Source organism: Nerophis ophidion, linkage group LG02, assembly GCF_033978795.1.
Source record: "Nerophis ophidion isolate RoL-2023_Sa linkage group LG02, RoL_Noph_v1.0, whole genome shotgun sequence".
NCBI lineage: Eukaryota > Metazoa > Chordata > Actinopteri > Syngnathiformes > Syngnathidae > Nerophis > Nerophis ophidion.
The window spans coordinates 41,066,711-41,089,481 of NC_084612.1; the positions used below are offsets into that span (position 1 = coordinate 41,066,711).

At 39.2% G+C, this 22,771-nt stretch overlaps 1 protein-coding gene across 1 annotated transcript; it reads left to right on the top strand.

Annotated features, from left to right (window-relative positions):
* The first annotated feature begins 15,088 nt into the window (after positions 1-15,088).
* LOC133540876 (E3 ubiquitin-protein ligase RNF128-like) lies at positions 15,089-17,620 on the top strand. The gene has a single exon (XM_061883891.1). It carries the CDS (start codon positions 15,497-15,499, stop codon positions 16,577-16,579), a length of 1,083 nt encoding a protein of 360 aa, XP_061739875.1. The 5' UTR covers positions 15,089-15,496; the 3' UTR covers positions 16,580-17,620.
* Positions 17,621-22,771: the final 5,151 nt, after the last annotated feature.

Consider the following 22,771-nt stretch of genomic DNA (forward strand, 5'->3'; position numbering starts at 1 on the left):
CGTCAAAAAAGTACCTGATCTTTTATTACTAAATGTACCGTATTTCCTTTAATAGCAGCCGGGGCACTTATACATTTAAAACCTCTTCTCACTCCTGCGCTTATTCAAGACATGCGGTAAAAGTAAGCAGGCACTAATAATTTTAAAACCTCTTCTCACCCCTGCGCTTACCAATGGCGTGCAGTAAAAAATTGAGTGTGATGTAAGGATACCATCATGAAAAGCACATTTATTAAAAAAAAACGTTACTATGGTTATTATTTTCAGCACCGCCTTTTATAGTTCATTTGATATGTTTTATTTGTCTTTCATTCATAAAATACAAGGTCGTGAAATTCACTTTATGACTCAAATCAAAGCACTTTACTTGAAATGAATGTCAATTAAATGAATCTACAAAGGAGACGGTTTGTTATCCCCAGATTGCAGTTTTGCGTTTTCATCGCCAGGTGTCAGTATAGCAACACATGTCATCATGCAGTGTGTGTCAACAGTTTGGATTTCCATGTAGCAAGTTTTAATGTTGTAAATGTGATGTTTTAAGTGTTGTTAACTGTTTTTAATGTAACCTTGATGCTGCCCTCTTGGCTATGCAGGTCTCCCTTGGAAAAGAGATCTTTGATCTCAATGGGATTTTACCTGGTTGTAAAGGCTGCCGGTAAATAAAAAATCAATGAAAGGTGGTCTTACCTTTGCTTGTAAATGAGATCCATGCTGGCTCCTTCTGATCAAGGGCATCGATGTATTCCTTATCTTTCTTCAGATTTAAAAAGTTTCTCAGAAAGCTGCTATCGGACCGCTGCTATCAGTTAGCTCGGGTGTGGGCGACTCCCCTCTCGTTCTACTCCATGGGTGATATCTTTATCCCAGGACCACCACGAAAGGGCATGGTTTGAGAAGTTTGTCTTAGTTTATTTTTCAATAAACCCTCAGTCAGGTCGCTCTTCTGCTTGCTCGCCGGTATCTTGGGCACGGCTGCTACCGCTAACTGCTACAGCTGTGCACTGCATGTCTGTCGGACCGTCGGCTCCACCTCTTCACAGCTGGTATATTAATAAAACATAGTGTTCTTTTTAGTATACCGGGATTCAATAGCTTGGACCTTAAATCCTACTGAATAGCTCTTAATCTTCTTCCCTTTGTGCGATTTCAAATTTTTGAAATAAGCCTCCGCCATTTTGAAAATGATGATTGGGGATGCGTCACTCCTGACATCACGAATTTGATCCGGCGGTAATAGTAAGCATGCGCTAATAATTTTGGGAAGCGATTTTGACCCGGCAGTAATTCAAGGCAGGCGCATATTACATGCCTGGCGGCAATTCAAGGAAATAAGGTATTCGTTCTTTCTATTTTGACCCAAAAAAATCTATGGATTGCATGAAATTGCATATGTTTACAACTTTAATATCACCCAATAATGCAACAAATATATCATCATCCATCCAATACTTAAATGTCCGCTTGACTTATGTAAAACAAAAGTTATCCATCAAATTGTACAAAATGAAAAAATTACAATAGATTTTAGGGTAAAATTTACGGTGGTTTTACAGCATATTATTGTAGATTGAACAAAAACACTCCACCACAGTTTTGTACGGTAAAATGATGTCAACTGAGCTGTTTTTTTCTTCCTGTTGCTGTTTTTGTGGTGTGTTACTGTAGATGGAGAAACAATACCACATTTTTTTATCCAAAAACTCTGGCATCTCAGTGTTACCGTTTTTACATTTACAGTAATATGTCCACAGTCAAGATGATTGTGTCATCACTTTATCGACGGGCACAATGAAATGTTTGTTAGGCTTTGTTAAATATAGGCTACATGATATGTGACTTTATTATTATGTAAAACGGACGAAAATCGCCACAAAATTAACTACAACATGATTGATTGGCAACGGTAAATTGGCACTAGTGTGTGAACGTGAGTGTGAATGTTGTCTGTCTATCTGTGTTGGCCCTGTGATGAGGTGGCGGCTTGTCTAGAGTGTACCCCGCCTTCCGCCCGACTGCACTTGAGATAGGCTCCAGCACATCCCGCGACCCCAAAAAGGGACAAGAGGGTAGAAAATGGAAGGATGGATGGATTTTGTAAAAAAAAAAACCAACTCTACATTTTCACAGTAAAATTCTGGCGACTAAGCTGCCAGTTTTTTCCCAAAAGTTATAGTTTTTCCATTTACTGTAATATGTTGTGGAGGCAAAAAAAAATGTTTTACCACAGTAGAATACTGGTGACTAAGTGGCCAGTTTTACAGTGGGCCCAAAATTAATATATATATATATATATATATATATATATATATATATATATATATATATATATATATATATGTCTTAATTAGATTATTAGAGAATAGTGCTCGATACTGTGGTAGAGCGCAATATATGTATGTGTGGGAAAAAAAATCACAAGACTATTTAATCTCTACAGAACTGTTTCATTAGGGGTTCCCTCAGTGCAATGGGAAGAACGATTCAGTTGCAGCCAACATCAGCAGGATGGCTGTTACATGAAAAGCTCCACAAAAACATTTATTTACTCAAAACAAGGAAAATGGATAAATCTGTCTTTGCATAGGAACTGTTCATATATGCTTACAGCCTGTATATAAAACGTTGATGGAGGTTTTTAGATTTTTTTTTTAAGAGCGCTTTATAGGTGGAATTGCTCGGATCCCCATGATCTACATTGTAAACCACATATCGCTCGCTTTTATCTATGATTTAGAATGCATAAAAAATATAAACATATGTTCCTGTTTAACATAGGGGTTGTGAATCATAGGCAAAATCAAGTAAAAGTGATGTTCCCCTTTAAAGAACTGTTGGAGTCATACAAGGTCTGTTCCTTGGTGTTTTAGTTAAAGGGGATCCATTATGCAAAATCAACTCTTCTTATAGCTCGGTATAGCTCGGTTGGTAGAGCGGCCGTGCCAGCAACTTGAGGGTTGCAGGTTCAAACCCCGCTTCTGCCATCCTTGACACTGCCGTTGTGTCCTTGGGCAAGACACTCTAGCCACCTGCTTCCATTGCCACCCACACTGGTTTAAATGTAATTTAGATATTGGGTTTCACTATGTAAAGTGCTTTGAGTCACTAGAGAAAAAGCGCTATATAAATATACTTCACTTCACTTACCTATTGGTCCCTTTTTTTGTGTATTTGGGCGCTGCATAAGTCCTGAAAATGTGAAATCAAACCATGGACGCATTGCGGAGATATTTATAAAACAATTTTGTCCCTCCTTCATACTGCCTTCAAATGGGTCGTTAAAATTTTTCTCCATTAGTGACATCTTCCCATTAACAGCGAATATCTCCATGTATTCTAAAGTTTTACCCAAAGAGCTTTGCGCAGGTCTGCCATTGTAGTCCCACGTTGCAATCAATAACTTCCTTCTTTTTCTCTATCTTCTTGTTGTGGGGCAAACTGGCTCGTTTGCATTCAAATAAGTTTGAGCTGCATCCAGTGTTAATGAATTCCTGATACATTTGAACATTTTTATGTTGTATTTAAGACTGTGGCACATCTGTTTGATATGTTTTTTTAAAGCCAAGTGTTGTGTCTAAAATGACACCCAGGTAATGATATTCACTAACATTTTGAATTGTTTCCTTATTAACAGTTATATTTGGAAAGGATGACATTTTATATTTGTTTACAAAATATGTTTTTGCCGTTTTCTTAATGTTTAATGTAAGACTAGAGTCATGTGGGCAATCTTGCCACCTTCTTTCTGCATGGTTGCTGTAAGTTTTTTGGCAACCGTTTCAGCATCCTTTCCGCAAGTATAAGTGACCGTGTCATCTGCATACATCTGGATATTTACATCCTCACATACAGACGGCAGGTCGTTTATATACATGGAGAAAAGAAGAGGGCCGATGTTAGAGCCTAATTGTGCCAGGCCAATATCAGTAGCAGTGAAACCGGATGTTGTGTTATCAATACGGACACATTGGGTCTGACCAAATAGGCCAGAGTATCTGTCGACAGTTTAAAAGTTGTTAATTTTTTAAGTAACGTGGGGTGACTAACTGTATCAAATGCCCTGCAAAGGTCTAAGAATATTGCTCCAACTACACCTCCATTGTCAAGGTTTTGTTTTATTGTGTCTAGTAGAAGGCAACATGCAGTTTCGGTCGAGTGATTTGCCTGAAACCCAAACTGCAAGGGATTTTGGAGGTCTTCATAGTCCAGATGTTATGTGATTTGCTCTATGATCACTTTTTCTATTGCTTTGGAAATATCGGGGAGAAGGCTAATCGGTCTGTAATTGTTGATGTCTTGTTTATTTCCTGCTTTATGGATTGGGATGATAGTGGCAGTTTTCGATCTGGTAGGGAAAGTGTTTTCTGTTATTGATTGATTTATGAATGTTGCTATATGAGCAGTAAGACTATCTTTATACGTTTTTAGGAAGAAAGTGTCCAAACCGTATACATCTCTCGATCTTGAGCTCGATAATATGCATGGGATATTGTTTACCTTTGTTTCACTTGTTAATTCTAAACTTAGTCCATCCTGAATAACTGGCAATCTTTGCACAGATTTTGAGGGAAGTTTTTTTTCAGAGTTTGTACAGGCTGGATAAAATGTTCATTAAAATGATTACTTATGTCCAGACTGTCTGTTACATTAATGCCATTGATATTTAATATTATTTCTTGTTTGCTCTCTTCTAGTGAGTTTGACAATGCTTTTCCATAACTGTCTAATGTTCCATTTTGCAGCTTTGATTAATTCTAAGTGAAAGTTGCAACCTTGTTCCTCAAATCTAAAAAAAAAATCATACTATCCGTATTTACACCTGTTTTAATAGCTCTTTTGAGAGCTGAGTCCCAATTTTTAACTAGAGTCCACATTGTTTCATTATTCCAAGTTATTTTTGATATAGCACTTTTCTTTCTGTTTTTTTTTAAGTGTATTTACGGATAATCTCTTTAACTTTTGTCATTCGGTTATCACAGTTATAGAACAATATATTTCACATTAATTTGTTTTAGTACAAACATGCATTAAACTATGTTTGCGTAACAAATAAACATTTTGAAATGTTATGAAAAAGTGTGAAAAAAAAAAAAAAAATTCAACTTAAGGCCCTAACTCATGTCCACACGAAGACAGATATTAAAACAATAAATGCATATTTATCTCTGCGTTTAGGCCTCTTGTCCACACGCAAAAGCGTACTTTTGTCTTCAAAAACGCAGACTTTTGCAAACGCTGGCCGAAGTGTAGAGTTTCAAAACTCTCCGCTTAGCGTATGCGTGTACATGGCACAAACGGAGCCATTTCCAAGCTCAACAACACTGCCTTGCGGCTTTAAACAAGCTATAAGAGGAAGTACTCTATGTTTGAACTAGGGCTGGGCGATATGGCCTTTTCTTAATATCTCGATATTTTTAGGCCATATCGCGATACACGATATATATCTCGATATTTTGCCTTAGCCTTGAATGAACACTTGATACATATAATCACAGCAGTATGAGGATTTTATCTGTGTACATTAAAATATTCTTCGTAGAACTGCATTAATATATGCTCATTTTAAACTTTCATGCAGAGAAGAAAATCACAACTAAGTCAATTGACCAAAACTGTATTTATTAAACATTTATTAGCAAGTGACTCTTCAAATGATGCTACATATTAGCAGTAATGCTACTTTTGGTAGCAACGCTTGTGCCTCACACTTGACAAATTAAAGGCCTACTGAAACCCACTACTACCGACCACGCAGTCTGATAGTTTATATATCAATGATGAAATATTAACATTGCAACACATGCCAATACGGCCTTTTTAGTTTACTAAATTACAATTTTAAATTTCCCGCAGAGTTTCTTGTTGAAAACGCCGTGGAATGATGACGTGTATGATGATGCGTGCGCGTAACGTCTCGAGTTGGAGGGGACATATTAGCGCAGCACCACTAGCGGCTAAAAGTCGTCTCTTTTCATCGTGCAATTACACAGTATTTTGGACATCTGTGTTGCTGAATCTTTTGCAATTTGTTCAATTAATAATGGAGAAGTCAAAGTAGAAATATGGAGGTGGGAAGCTTTAGCCTTTAGCCACACAAACACACGGTGTTTCCTTGTTTAAAATTCCCGGAGGTAAAGCTTTACTATGGATCAGAGCGGTCAAGCAAACATGGATCCCGACCACTTGTCAACCGGCAGGTTTCGGTGAGAAAATTGTGGTAAAAAGTCGCCTGTTGCCGGAGATCAGCGGAGCTTCTGTCGTGCTGCTGCTGCCGCGACTAATTCCCTCAGAGACTGGCGTCAAGACACCCATGGACACACCCCTCCGACTATCAGGTACTATTTAACTCACTAAAACACTAGCAACACAATAGAAAGTTAAGGGATTTCCCAAAATTATCTCAGTAAATGTGTCTAAAAACATCTGAATCGCTCGCAATGCAATCGCCTTTGTTTTTTTTTTAACTTTATTTTTATGAATTTTTTTTTTCTAGTCCTTCGCTATCAATATCCTCGGCCATGAATCTTTCATCCTCGCTCAAATTAATGGGGAAATTGTCGTTTTCTCGGTCTATATAGCTCTTTTTGTTGGAGGCTCCTATTATAAAAAATGTGAGGATGTGAGGAGCCCTCACACGGGTGACGTCATCGTCTGCGACTTCCGGTAAAGGCAAGGCTTTTTTATCAACACCAAAAGTTGCAAACTTTATCGTCGATGTTCTCTACTAAATCCTTTCAGCAAAAATATGGCAATATCGCGAAATGTTCAAGTATGACACATAGAATGGACCTGCTATCCCCGATTAAATAAGAAATTCTCATTTCAGTAGGCGTTTAAAGTTGTCTTTTACCATGAATTGATTTACGTGGACCCCGACTTAAACAAGTTGAAAAACTTTTCGGGTGTTACCATTTAGTGGTCAATGGTACGGAATATGTACTGAATTGTGCAATTTACTAAAAAAAAAGTTTTAATCAGTCAATCAATCTATTCGACATCTTCTCGCTTGAAGGCAAACTACCGCCAGACGATGGACCACCTGCTGTTTTTCTTGGGAATCAATTCTTCCTTCATTAGCACCTTCTTTCTGTCGTATTACCACTCGCACAGCTTCGCTAGCATCACAGCTAACGTTACCAAGTCTGCAACCTCTATGCTCCGTGATGGCGTTTACGTATGTGACATATAACGTGACAGTGTGTGACGTGTGTAAGAAGGTGCACTTACTTCTTGTGAGAAAGAGACACAAGAAGGAGTGGGAAAAGCCTGTAGTGTAAAGCCCGCAGCTAAAAGCAACTGCATGAGAACGTATACTCGAATATCACGATATAGTCATTATCTATATCGCACTGATACAAACCCGCGATATATCGCGTTGAGTAATATATCGCCCAGCCCTAGTCTGGACATAAACATGATGATATTTTCACTCAACAACAGGGGTGTCAAACTCAAATACAGAGTGGGCCAAAATTTAAAACTGAACAAAGCCGGCCGCGGGCCAAGTTTGAAAAAATTAACCTTTTAATAGGGACCCAAACAAGTTTTGCAGTGAATATTGAACAAGCAAGGCTTATATAACTTTATAGTGACATGCAAAATCGAGTTTCAAATAATAATTATAATTATTAAAAAATATCAATGGCATATCAAATAAAATTTGAATAAAAATGGAATGCCTCTTTTCTATGTGCAGCCTTCTGAGGTAAATATCAAAATAAACTTTTTCCACAGGCTAATAATACATTTGAAAAATAAATAATAATGATTGAATCAAACATTCAAGCCTTGAAGTAGCAAGAGAAAGTGCATTAATAAAACGTTAATTATTGCTCTGTTTGCTACACTGATATGCTTTAACACTGAATATGGAACAAGCAATGAATGAATGAATGAATTAAATAAGTTTATTTCGGTCATATAATCAACCATCAACCATTTTGTGTGACCAGTTTAACAGTACAGATACACATTTACACACAAAACATATACTGTTGTGAAAGCAAACCTCTTTTCATGTCCTCTATTTGCTGGCTCCTTTGAGTCGTGTCCAGGTCCTTGTACTTGTCCTGGTGTTTCCTTTCATAGTGTCACCTAATGTTATATTCCTTAGTTACCGACACATTGGCTCCACAAACGAGACAAACAGGTCTGTCTTTTACATATATAAACAGATATTCTGTCTCCTACCTGTCGAGAAAAGTTCTGTTTTCGCTCTTCCTTTTCGCCATTTTTGGTAGGGGTAACACAGTGACACTGACAGTTGTAGAATGAGGCTGTAGCACGTCTGGGAGAGAGGCACGGGGAGGCGGGGTGAGCCGGCTAGCTTTCAGCCGAAGCGTGGCACAAGAACGCGGATCGCTACTGACCCAGAGGAGAGAGCATGGCTGGCACGCAGAAACAACCGCAGAGGATTATGGGATTTGTAGTATTAGCACACTTGCTAACCTTGAGACCTCCGAATTCGGGAGATGGGGGGGCGCGCGAGGCGGGTTTGAGATGGTGGGTCGGGGGGTGTTTGATGTGGTTGGGGTTGGGGGGGTGGGTTTGGTGGTTGCGGGGATGTATATTGTAGCGTCCCGGAAGAGTTAGTACTGCAAAGGGTTCTGGGTATTTGTTCTGTTGTGTTTATGTTGTGTTAAGGTGCGGATGTTCTCCCATAATGTGTTTGCCATTCTTGTTTGGTGTGGGTTTACAGTGTGGCGCATATTTGTAACAGTATCAACATTTTTTATATGGCCACCGTCAGTACGATCTGTGTGGCTGTTGACTAAGTATGTCTTGCAGCCGTATGTGTGTGTGTGTTTAAAAGCCGCATATATTATATGACTGGGTTTGTAGGGGACACTAAAGACGATGCCTATAAGGCACTTCATCAATATAGATGAGTCTCAAGGGAAATTGGGAGGGTTGAAAAGTATGTTAGTGATGAATGCGGTGTTACAGCAGCACCGCCGCTGTATAATACCGGCGGGCCAGCTCTAATGTTAATTTGATATTGCCTCAAGGGCCAAATGAAATTACTCGGCGGGCCAAATTTGGCCCACGGGCCAGAGTTTGACACCCATGCTCAACAAGGTCCTGAGTAGTCATAGTTCTTTTTTTTTCTTTTCTCCAAGTCATAAGTTCAATCCTGGGCTCGGGATCTTTCTGTTTGGAGTTTGCATGTTCTCCTCGTGATTGTGAGGGTTCCCTCTGGGTACTCCAGCTTCCTCCCACCTCCAAAGACATGCACCTGGGGATAGGTTGATTGGCAACACTAAATTGGCCCTAGTGTGTGAATGTGAGTGTGAATGTTGTCTATCTATCGGTGTTGGCCCGGCGATGAGGTGGCGACTTGTCCAGGGTGTATCCCGCCTTCCGCCCGATTGTAGCTGATAGGCTCCATGCAAAAGGGTTTCCTTGGCTCGTTAGTGCATGCTGATTTTAGAAATAGTGTAATTACACAGCACATGTAATACATCACCATAATGCTGAACATGTTATAATTCTATGAGTGTTGGGTTTCAGCAGCACAAGCGAGTCACTCTTTAATAATGTTCCCATGGTATGTGTATGTGCAGGCTGGTTTTAAAGACAATGTACATGTTATTGTATGTCATGTATATCAAAGTAAACATTATAATAACAGAGGTGTAATGCTGCACCAAGTCAGCTATTGCTGTTTTTTTCAGACTTCTGATTGGATAAAATGTGCATGACAGCAGATGTATGTGTTTGTGTGTAGACATAGACAGTTTTAAAAACTACACTTGTGTGGATGGAGATCGTTTTAATCCAAAATATGTGTTTTTGAAACTCTTTGTGGAAATTCTTTGGCAACTCGAATCCTGATCCTAACACCGAGCTGAACCCAAACTATAGCTCTAACCAAACTCTAAACTAACTGTAACCCAGTCCTTCTTAAATAGTGGCCCCCCCATTGCCAGGAGGGCGGTGCCTGTGACCTCACTAGAATATGATGGAGTACGGTGTATGTAGCACTCGGCTTCACTGTAACCATGCTGGGAGACGAGGCAATTGTTTCATTTAATGTTAATAAGCTTAAAAGGTTATGCATGGGTATAGTTATAGCAATGATACATTTTACTATTTATAGACATGGTGTAGATTAGAGGGGCGCAGAATATTTTCTTCTACCCCAGGTGGGTGGTGACAGAAAATATTTCAGAAGCACTGCCCTAACCAGGGAGACGGCTTTCGTGGGAAAATTGAATCGACTTTGTGTGGAATTTACTATTTCAGTGCTTTTCTTTTCATACTTTGCACTGCACTGGATCATATTTAAAATGTAGCTAATGAGAATAGTTAAAAAGAAAAACCATACAAAGATAAAGGTACAAGCACTGGTTTTTAAAATACAAATGCTCACACAAAAAACTACTCAATCAAAATAACACTAGCATATGTAATGAGTTATTTATTACCTCTGATTATAACTATCCAAAGTTGTTTGATAATGCTTTGTTTAAGTCTTGTCACAAGTCCAGCCAGGAGGTGGCAGTATTACTAAAGCAAATTCTCTCGGGTACTGAAGCCAATGCTCACACTGATATGGCCTGCAGAAAAAAGTTATTTGATTGATACAAAGAAGTTTCATTGTTTGGCTTTCACCTGCTGTAATATTTCAGGAATTTAAGGGTCATTGTTCTTGTAATCAGCAAATGTGAGCTGCAACTGTTATGAGATTAAACACCGGTGTTGTCCTCTATTTAGTTACAAACCCTGTTTCCATATGAGTTGGGGAATTGTGTTAGATGTAAATATAAACGGAATACAATGATTTGCAAATCATTTTCAACCCATATTCAGTTGAATATGCTACAAAGACAACATATTTGATGTTCAAACTGATAAATTTATTTTTATTTTTTTGCAAATAACCATTAACTTTAGAATTTGATGCCAGCAACACGTGACAAAGAATTTGGGAAAGGTCGCAATATATACTGATAAAGTTGAGGAATGCTCATCAAACACTTATGTGGAACATCCCACAGGTGTGCAGGATAATTGGGAACAGTTGGGTGCCATGATTGGGCATAAAAGCAGCTTCCATGAAATGCTAAGTAATTCACAAACAAGGATGGGTTGAGGGTCACCACTTTGTAAGCAAATTGTCAAACAGTTTTAGAACAACATTTCTCAACGAGCTATTGCAAGGAATTTAGGGATTTTACCATCTATGGTCCATGAAATCATCAAAAAGTTCAGAGAATCTGGAGAGATCACTGCATTTAAGTGATGATATTACGGACATTTGATCCCTCAGGATCAAATGCATCAAAAACCGACCTCAGTGCGTAAAGGATATCAACACATGGGCTCAGGAACACTTCATAAAACCACTGTCTGTAACTACAGTTTGTCGCTACATCTGTAAGTGCAAGTTATAACTCTACTATGCAAAGCCAAACCCATTTATCAACAATATCCTGAAATGCCGCCGGTTTGGCTGGGCCCAAGCTCACCTAAGATGGTCTGACGAGTCCACATTTCAAATTATATTTGGAAACAGAGGACGTGGTGTCCTCCAGAACACAGAGGAAAATAACCATTCGGATTATAATAGGCGCAAATTTCAAAAGCCAGCATCCGTGATGGCATGGGTAACTTACACATCTATGAGGGCACCATTAGTGCTGAGAGGTACATACAGGTTTTAGAGCAACATATGTTGTCATCCAAGCATTGTTATCATGGACGCCCCTGCTTATTTCAGCAAGACAAGTGTTACAACAGCGTGGCTTTGTAAAAAAAGAGTGCGGGTACTTTCCTGGCCCGCCTGAAGTCCAGACCTGTCTCCCATCAAAAATGTGTGGCGCATTATGAAGCGTAAAATACGACAGTAACTACAGTTGCCCTCGCAAAAATGACTAATGATCTATTACTAACGATGGATTCTGATGCGTCATCTATGTTGCTGCTCCTCGATCTTAGCGCTGCTTTTGATACCGTCGATCATAATAATTTATTAAACACGAATTGGTATGTCAGACTTAGCCCTGTCTTTGTTTAACTCTTATCTAACTGACAGGGTGCAGTGTGTCTCCCATAACAATGTGACCTCGGACTATGTTAAGGTAACGTGTGGAGTTCCCCAGGGTTCGGTCCTTGGCCCTGCACTCTTCATTATCTACATGCTGCCGCTAGGTGACATCATACGCAAATACGGTGTTAGCTTTCACTCTTATGCTGATGACACCCAACTCTACATGCCCCTAAAGCTGACCAACACGCCGGATTGTAGTCAGCTGGAGGCGTGTCTTAATGAAATCAAACAATGGATGTCCGCTAACTTTTTGCAACTCAACGCCAAAAAAACGGAAATGCTGATTATCGGTCCTGCTAGACACCGACCTCTGTCTAATAATACAATTTTAACATTTGACAACCAAACAATTAAACAAGGCGACTCGGTAAAGAATCTGGGTATTATCTTCGACCCAACTCTTTCCTTTTAGTCACACATTAAAAGCGTTACTAAAACGGCCTTCTTTCATCTCCGTAATATCGCTAAAATTCGCTCCATTTTGTCCACTAGCGACGCTGAGATCATTATCCATGCGTTTGTTACGTCTCGTCTCGATTACTGTAACGTATTATTTTCTGGTCTCCCTATGTCTAGCAGTAAAGATTACAGTTGGTACAAAATGCGGCTGCTAGACTTTTGACAAGAACAAGAAAGTTTGATCATATTACGCCTATACTGGCTCACCTGCACTGGCTTCCTGTGCACTTAAGATGTGACTTTAAGGTTGTACTACTTACGTATAAAATACTACACGGTCTAGTTCCAGCCTATCTTGCCGATTGTATTGTACCATATGTCCCGGCAAGAAATCTGCGTTCAAAAGACTCCGGCTTATTAGTGATTCCCAGAGCCCAAAAAAAGTCTGCGGGCTATAGATCATTTTCCATTCAGGCTCCAGTACTCTGGAATCCCCTCCCCGGTAACAGTTCGAGATGCTACTTCAGTAGAAGCATTTAAGTCTCATCTTAAAAATCATTTGTATACTCTAGCCTTTAAATAGACCCCCTTTTTAGACCAGTTGATCTGCCATTTCTTTTCTTTCTCTCCTATGTCCACCTCTTCCTTGTGGAGGAGGTCCGGTCCGGTGGCCATGGATGAAGTACTGGCTGTCCAGAGTCGGGACCCAGGATGGACCGCTCGCCTGTGTATCGGTTGGGGACATCTCTGCGCTGCTGATCCGCCCCCGTTTGGGATGGTTTCCTGCTGGCTCCACTTTGGACGGGACTCTCGCTACTATATTAGATCCACTTTGGACTGGACTCTCGCGGTTATGTTAGATCCACTATGGATTGGACTTTCACAATATCATGTTAGACCCGCTCGACATCCATTGCTTTCGGTCCCCTATGGGGGGGTGTTGCCCACATATGCGGTCCTCTCCAAGGTTTCTCATAGCCATCATTGTCACTGTCACCGACGTCCCACTGGGGTGAGTTTTTCCTTGCCCTTATGTGGGCTCTACTGAGGATGTCGTTGTGGTTTGTCCAGCCCTTTGAGACACTTGTGATTTAGGGCTATATAAATAACATTGATTGATTAATAAAACAAGAATGGGAAAGAATTCCACTTTCAAAGCTTCAACAATTAGTTTCCTCAGTTCCCAAACGTTTATTGAGTTTTGTTAAAAGAAAAGGTGATGTAACACAGTGGTGAACATGTCCTTTCCCAACTACTTTGTCACGTGTTGCAGCCATGAAATTCTAAGTTATTATTATTTGCTAAAAAAAAAAAAGTTTATGAGTTCGAACATCAAATATCTTGTCTACGTAGTGCATTCAATTGAATATGGGTTGAAAAGGATTTGCAAATCATTGTATTCCGTTTATATTTACATCCAACACAATTTCCCAACTCATATGAAAACGGGGTTTGTATTTCTGCCCTTTTGATAAAATATTTAACAGTGGTTGGGCTGCCCCAGATTAGTGTGGATGTCCTGGAGAACTACTTGGCATGACAGGCAACCTCCCTGTCTTGAGGTCATTGGAAACCTCTTAATCTGAATGTGTGTGTGTGTGTGCGTGTGTGTGTGTTTGCGTGTGTGCGTGTGTGTGTGTGAGTTGGGCTTTCGCTTATGTGTTAGAGCAGTGGGTATCCCAGCACCATATAAATTATATTATCTAGAACAGTGGTTCTCAAATGGGGGTACACGTCATCCCTGGGGGTACTTGAAGGTATGCCAAGGGGAACATGAACATTTTCAAAAATATTCTAAAAATAGCAACAATTCCAAAATCCTTCACACATATATTTATTGAATAATACTTCGACAAAATATGAATGTAAGTTCATAAACTGTGGAAAAAAAAATACAACAATGCAATATTCAGTGTTGACAGCTAGATTTTTTGTGGACATGTTCTATAAATATTGATGTTAAAGATTTATTTTTTTGTGAAGAAATGTTTAGAAGTAAAGTTGATGAATCCAGATGGATCTCTATTACAATCCCCAAAGAGGGCACTTTAAGTTGATGATTACTTCTACGTGTAGAAATCTTTATTTATTTTATAATTGAATCACTTGTTTATTTTTCAACAAGTTTTTAGTTATTTTTATATCTTTTTTTCCAAATAGTTCAAGAAAGACCACTACAAATGAGCAATATTTTGCACTATTATACAATTTAATAAATCAGAAACTGATGACATAGTGCTGTATTTTACTTCTTTATCTCTTTTTTTCAACCAAAAATGCTTTGCTCTGATTTTTGTGTACTTGAATTAAAAAAATGTTCACAGGGGGTACATTACTGAAAAAAGGTTAAAAACCACTGTGGAAGAGGATACAATATACAATGGAAACTTTTGACAATACGTTGTTCCATCCCAAATCCAAACAAGAAAGGATACTTTACTTTTATATACAAAAATGTGGACGTTGCTGAGTAAATTATGTACACTCAAAAGAAGATAGGCTTCTTTTTTTTTTTTTTAAAGAAGTCACCTCTAGCTCAAAAACAAGGAAGGAAACAGGCTTAACAAGAAAAACTAGCTGGGTTGCTTTGTCCATGGTTACACAAGCACAACTCAGCACTTTTTATAACACACACAAACAACTGCCCTGTGCTTCGGACTTCTGTCCTTAAAATTGTCGTTATCAGGTGCTTATTACCACCAGCCTGCTCGTAATTAGTACCTCAGCTGCAGGAAGAGCGTGGGTTTGTGTTTTCCGTGTACTTCAACTTGTTGAATAGCAGCCACCCTGCCCTCTGCGAAAAGCGCGCAGCGTTCAAGGTTCAGGAAGATAAGGAGAGGTGAATGGCTGACGCGTAGCTCGTGTTATGTTACCAAAGGCTTGTATCAGATTACCCTTGACAGCAGGTTGGCTGAAACCAGAGCTATATCCAGACTGCCGGGGTTTCAACAACAAGGAAACTGGGCTGAAAAAGGCGTGTTAAAGTAGACAAAGAGACCAGCGGAGTGCTTCCTGTATTTTTTTCATTTGAGAAAGAGCGTTACTATGGGTGAGAAGACACATCGCAGCCTGTTGCTTCTGCTGTGTTTATCTGGACTCCTTCACTGTTCAGCTGCTCTGGTCTTCTGGACCGCGGTGGTGGAAATCAACTATTTCATCAGCCCCAACCAAACTGTGGACCGGGACTGCGAATGTGGCGTGTTTGGACGCAACTCTCCGCTCGCTCAGGCCACAGGTATGGTCGTTCTTCCCAAGGGAGACCCGAAAGGCTGCCAACCGGATTCTATGTACAATTTCAGTGCGTTACCCTGGATAGCGCTTGTTAAAAGGGGGAACTGCACTTTTAGCGAGAAGATCAATGCCGCCAAGCGCTACGGCGCCTCTGCTGTGGTGGTGTACAATGTGGACGGCACTGGCAACAGCACCACCCACATGGCCCACTCGGACGCTCTAGATGTTGTGTCCATCATGATCGGCAACATTCAAGGCATGGAGATTGCCAGCCTGGTGAAGAACGGAACACAAGTGCGGATGTTGATAGACGCGGGCAGCCCTCACGGTCCCTGGATGGACACCTACTGGCTTTACTTCATGTCCATCGCATTCTTCATAGTCACAGCCGCCTCTGTGGCCTACTTCTTGTTCATCTCTGCCAACCGTCTCCACAACCTGCGCACGCACCGGCGTGCTGAGAGGAAGCTGAAATCCGAGGCCAAGAAGGCCATCGGGCATTTACAGGTGCGCACGCTGAAGAGAGACGACAAGGAAACGATCGGCGACCATTACATGTGTGCCGTGTGCATTGAGTCCTACAAGGCGAGCGAGGTCGTGACGGTGCTGACATGCGACCACATTTTCCACAAAGCCTGCATCGAGCCCTGGTTGCTGGAGAAAAGGACCTGCCCCATGTGCAAGTGCGACATCCTTAAGGCCCTGGGAGTTGATGTGGAGGAAAAAGAGAGCATGGCTGAAGCTTCGCCACAAGAGGTCACCGTCATCACAGTAGCAGGAGGAGAGGCCATGTATGAGGTCCCACTCACTGGCCCTCTGAGCAGTGACCCCGAGAGGCATCAGCGTCACTATGACAACAGGGCCTTTGAGGAAGAGCCTGCTGCCAGAGCACAGTGACATGACACAGCGATTTAGTCAAATCAGCAGTTTAAAATCAAAATGCTTTTTTGGACACAATTATTATTATTATTATTGTTGCACTTTTTGGAGTCTCCCTTACAGGATGTCTTTGAATTGATTGTACAAATCATAATGGAACCGCACATTGTGTAATTAGATCGGATGCCAATTATGGGTGTGTTCATCAAGGCGAGTTGAGGCGAGCGCAGTTCTGCTTTGCTTTCTTCGAGGAGGAAGAGCAACAAAGACATTTGTATATCTGTTCTGGTCAAATTGTAGTCTTCCAAATGCCACTTTTGAAAGAAAAACAACAACACCAAAAAACATGTTTCTCCTAATGGGTAATCATTTCTTGTCTCACAGGATGACTTAGATGGCAAATTGCACAGGTTGTGTAGCACAGGCACACCCTCGGCTGTAAACACAGCATGACGCATTGTATCACGAGGAGTAAACATCATCACCCAAGGGACTTGTGGAAACTGCTTACTAACGAATTCGATATAGGTATATGTTTATTATATCCTGTACTGTATCAAGTCACGTTTGCTATTTGCTTGTTGATTCAAGTCACAACCTGAAATTCCCACCATAATAGGACTAATAAAGCGGCGATAACATCTGTGGTACTGCTGATTGTATATTTGTTTAACAAGGGGGAAATTATGTACCACTTCTAAAATTACACCTGTGTTATCATAAAAAGGGAGTATTGTTGTATGATCATGTATGAGGGCAGGTTAGAGTACAACTAAATTAATCTTTTTAGGTGTCTCCCTAAATGATATGGCTTTATTTTGCTATATTTTTGCATTATTGAGATAATGCCTTCTTCACAGCATTTAAAAAAACCTTTAGCTCTGTTTTGCTGGTGTTAATCTCTGTAATATATTTTTCTATGCTGACTCATTTTCATTGTGACGGATTTCAGGAGTTTAAAATATTTCTGTATTTGCAATAATGAATTGTGTTTGTTGTATGAAATCATAATGATGCATAGCAGAATGCAATAAATCCCTCAAAATGAGGCAGATGAAAGTAGGTGCTTATGAGAATTTTGTGCATCAGTGTTGATGTTTGACAATCAACATTTTCAGTTTTGAGTGCTTTGGTCACCGAATTTTACACAAGAGGGTCAACAAATTGAAACTGGCATTACTTTGATGCACTGCAGTTGTAATCTAATACAAACTACAATCATAACAGAAAGTCACATGACATGTTGTCAAAGATACAAGGAAATAAAAGACAGAACTCACAAAGGCTTGATGTTGAAGTTAACAACCACAATATTACTACAGGGTAGGCCAAATTCAACCATATTAAGCATTATATCACATTCATTGACTATCACCAGTACGTCATTACTCTATCTATGCCCAGAAATGACATATGACGTGTAAATGATACTGTCACAATTTTAGATTAGTATTTGTTTTGTGTCATTGTCATTACTGGTAATAACCTTGTTTTTACTCAATGTGTGAGTCATTTCTGGGTGTTGTCTTGGTCATACAATGGCATTAGGAAATTGACCGTTTCTGGAACACGTTTAATTGAAGCAGCAGATTGTTGGTCCATCCGGGACTACACCCTTGATGGTTGTGATGCTGTGCTCCTCAAGAAGGGTTGAGGTGCAGGGAATGGCGGCTGGAGCAGTAGAACCAGTCTATGTGTCAGTCTATGGTTTCGCCAGGGGCCTGATATCTTTAGCATTTTTGTGAGCAATGCAGTTTTAGCACAGGAAGTAAAAAAACATATTACTTAATGAGGTAAGGGAAATCTCTGGGGATTGTCTGTCTTTCAATTAGTTAAGAACTCGAAAAGTTATGGGCAGCTCTTAATGAAAACGTTTCACAAATTGTATACCGGTAATCAGAATCAGAATCAAAAACACTTTATTAATCCCCAAGGGGAAATTAAAATTTTCAGCACAATCCCATTCAAGATCAGACAAACATTACAGGGAGTCCGAACAGGATTGCTGACGGGTCTGCCAACTTTCGGCGCCTTTTACAAAAAAGGTGATATACAGGTAAACAATGGGGTGGGGGGTGAGAGAAAAAAAATGAACAGGTGATTAGATTTTGGAGGTGATCTACATAATATCTACCATGTTTCATTAGACTTACGTTACATGGCTGAGCTTCTCGGCACGTCTATGATAGCAGCCCCACCAACGCCCACACACAGAGAGAGGATGACTGACAAGAGTGTTCACATTGTTTATTTCATTCTGTCAGACCGAGGCAAAGAGTGAACTCTCTCTTAGCTTGATTGGAAGAGACGGATAAACAAAACAAACATGCACATACTTAATTTAATTTGATGTATCCTTCAATTTGCTTGTGTGTCTCTGTCTGTTAGTTAGGAACGCCGCTCAAAATGTTATGGGCAAATTTTCATTAAACTTTCAAGAAATGTTAAAAATGAGATAAGGACCAAGTGATTAATTTTGAGGGTTGATCCAGATAATCGTCTGGATTCAGGATTTTTTTAAAAAGGATCATTGTCTATTTGTAAATATGACCTGGCAGAGGTTTAAGTGTTTTTCTGGTTCGTAACTGTGAGATAAAGAGGGCATAGGGGTAAATAAGTTTTGCACCTGGACATGTTAAATTTGAACTGTAAGCAAGATTTGTATTCTTGATTATGTAACTCTGTAAACATGTTGTATGTTTACTACTACTAATGTCTCCACTATTCTCAATTATTTTCCATTTAAAATTAACAATGTATTTCATTTTATTACTTTTACAGGGTTTTAATATAATTGTCATCCTTATTAAAGAAACACTAATATTTTTGTGAACACTGTGACTGCAATTTTAGCGTAATTTTAAACTCCTTTTTGCTTATTTATATTTTATTTCTCCTTTTCCAACACCTTCCTTTCCTTCTCTCAGAAGGTAAACAAAGTGTAAACATGTGAAAGTTATGACGTTAATGATTTTTTTTTAGTAATAGAAATGGCGACCGGATGGGATTGAATATAAGTTTCACTTCTTTCTACTCCTTTTTGGGCATGATGAGTTGCGCAAATGTAACCACATGATGTCTTTCTTAACCATGGGACAAATAAACCATAACATAAGGATAAACATCGTTAACTTCTCTAACAGTGATAGTAAAACTGAGTTATAATGATTATCTGATAGAGTGCAATAAAAGTGTTTGGGTGCATCTGAATGACCGATTTGTACTGTTTTGGACAGTGTGACTGTACTATATGAGTCTTACTGTGAAATTAGAATTAGACAATATTTTTTTTTAAATATTTTTTTAGGACAGCTTAGGTTGCTAATTCTCTGAAACAGCATTTTGGTGCCTGGTTAGGGTGATGTCCTGAAATCTACAACTAAAGCCCTTGGGCAGAAAACAGGGTACAATGTGGGACAAGTCGCCACCTCATCGCAGGGCCAACAAATACACTATTTATTAACTCTGTTTTTTATCTATCCTATGAAAGGGTCTACATCTTAGTCTCCAGATTGCCTTCTTGGTCATTTCTAAAATCTTCTAATCTAAAATGTATTATATACTAACAACCACAATATTGACATAAACACTATGCTCGCCTCCATTATCCAGATCTATGGTGCTGTGTGCTCTATCATGTATTGAAAATGATCAATTATGATTTACACCATCAGAAAGGAATTGGTTCAACAGTGTACATTATTTTTGCTTGCATGAAAAAATGCTGAGAGCTTCTTGCCTCTCTCGTGAGTAACACACATTATTCCAAACAGCTCTCAGTATGATGCAGTCAAAACTACAAATGCAATAATAAACATATTGTTAAATAAGTACTTAAAAAAAAATTGATATTAGAACTTTGTTGATTTTTAAATGGTTACAGTATTGTATTTTATCTCATTAGCTTGGTGATTCTCAAACTGTGGTACGGTTACCACTAGTAGTACTCAAGCTCTACCCGGTGATACGCCAAAGAATCACTTAATTAAATATTGTAATGTAACAGTTTTCCATCCATCCATTTCCTACCGCTTATTCCCTTTGGCGTCGCTCAGCTACAATCGGGCGGAAGGTGGCGTACATCCTGGACAAGTCGCCAACACAGATAGACAACATTCACACTCACATTCACACACTAGGGACAATTTAGTGTTGCAAATCAACCTATCCCCAGGTGCATGTTTTTGGAGGTGGGAGGAAGTCGGAGTACCCGGAGGGAACCCACGCAGTCACGGGGAGAACATGCAAACTCCACACAGAAAGATCCCGAGCCCGGGATTGAACCCAGGACCACTCAGAACCTTCGTATTATGAGGCAGACGAAATAATCCCTCTTCCACAATGCTGCCCTGTAACAATGTTATTTTCCTATATTCCAAACGCAGTGTTACTGTTTAAACTGTGTGTAATATTACAATTTAATAATAATGTTGGTCATTATGGTGGTTTTGGAGAGACATGTTTTTTCTGAGGTGGTACTTGCTAAAAAAGGTCTAAGAACCACTGCATTAGATTGTGTATGAATACCCAATGAAGTGTGTTTAGTAAGGATGGGCATTTAACTTAATTTCCTTGAAACTTTAATGATTAATCATTGATTAGTTGTTGTTTATTAGATAAGATTTTAATGTGAGTGGAGAATATCTCTAGATGACCAAATGGCTTGACTGTCTTATTGCATTAAGCAAAATAATAATGTACTTCCAGGAATCGGTGATATGAATAAAGCTAATTTTTCCACAGCTGACGTCAACAAGTTAAGAATGACTCAACAGTGCATCAGCTTTGTGCAGCCAAGTACTCAATTTTTCAAGATGCAATTATTTAAAAAATTGACACAACGTTTCATCATAATCATTTAAAGGTGTTGTGTGCAACTTCCTCACGTTAACATTTTTCAAAACAAAAAACCAACAGCACCGACTAGCTTATGTTACCATTAGTGGTTTAACAGAACATTTTTGTTTGACAATGGTCAATATTTTTCACAATTACAAAGTATATGTCATAAAACTTGTTTTACCAACCTGAATAAAATAATTGGTGTTTACGTCAGTCACTCACCGGGTTAATCAACATGTACGTGCAGGGAGCGCACGCACACATGCAAAAACAGTCCCAAGAGAAACAACAATGAATTTGCAAGCATGTTGTTGTTATGATAGAATATACATTCAATGACAGCTAACCCTAGCTATCCAAATTGCTATTAGTAGCTAACAACACCTTATGCTAATAAGTGTGCATGTGTTATGTACGTACGTAATTACGTACAAGAAGCTGTGAGAGAGTGAATATACTTTGTAAAATACTTTGGAAAGTTATCATCCTCTAGATCAGTGGTTCTCAAATGGGGGTACTTGAAGGTATGCCAAGAGGTACGTGAGATTTTTTTGAAATATTTTAAAAATTGCAAAAATTCAAAAATCCTTTATTAATATATTTATTGAATAATACTTCAACAATACATGAATGTAAGTTTAGAAACCGTGAAAATAAATACAACAATGCAATATTCAGTGTTGACAGCTAGATTTTTTGTGGACATGTTCCATAAATATTGATGTTAAAGATTTCTTTTTTTGTGAAGAAATGTTTAGAATTAAGTTGATGAATCCAGATGGATCTCTATTACAATCCCCAAAGAGGGCACTTTAAGTTGATGACTACTTCTATGTGTAGAAATCTTTATTTATAATTGAACACTTGTTTATTTTTCAACAAGTTTTTAGTGAAATGGTAAATGGGTTGTACTTGTATAGGGCTTTTCTACCTTCAAGGTACTCAAAGCGCTTTGACACTACTTCCACATTCACCCATTCACAGACTGATGGAGGGAGCTGCCATGCAAGGCGCTAACCAGCACCCATCAGGAGCAAGGGTGAAGTGTCTTGCTCAGGACCCAACGGATGTGACGAGGTTGGTACTAGGTGGGAAATGAACCAGGGACCCTCGGGTTGCGCACGGCCACTCCCGCACTGCGCCACGCCGTCCCTTATTTGTATATCTTTTTTTTCAAATAGTTCAAGAAAGACCACAACAAATTAGCAATATTTTGCACTGTTATACAATTTAATAAATCAGAAACTGATGACACAGTGCTGTAATTTTACTTCTTTATTTCAACCAAAAATGTTTTGCTCTGATTAGGGGGTAATTGAAATGAAAAAATGTTCACATCAATGAAAAAAGGTTGAGAACCACTGCTCT

Coding starts and splice junctions, on each gene's coding strand:
- LOC133540876 (XM_061883891.1), top strand. CDS start 15,497: ATGGGTGAGAAGACACATCGCAGCCTGTTGCTTCTGCTGTGTTTATCT.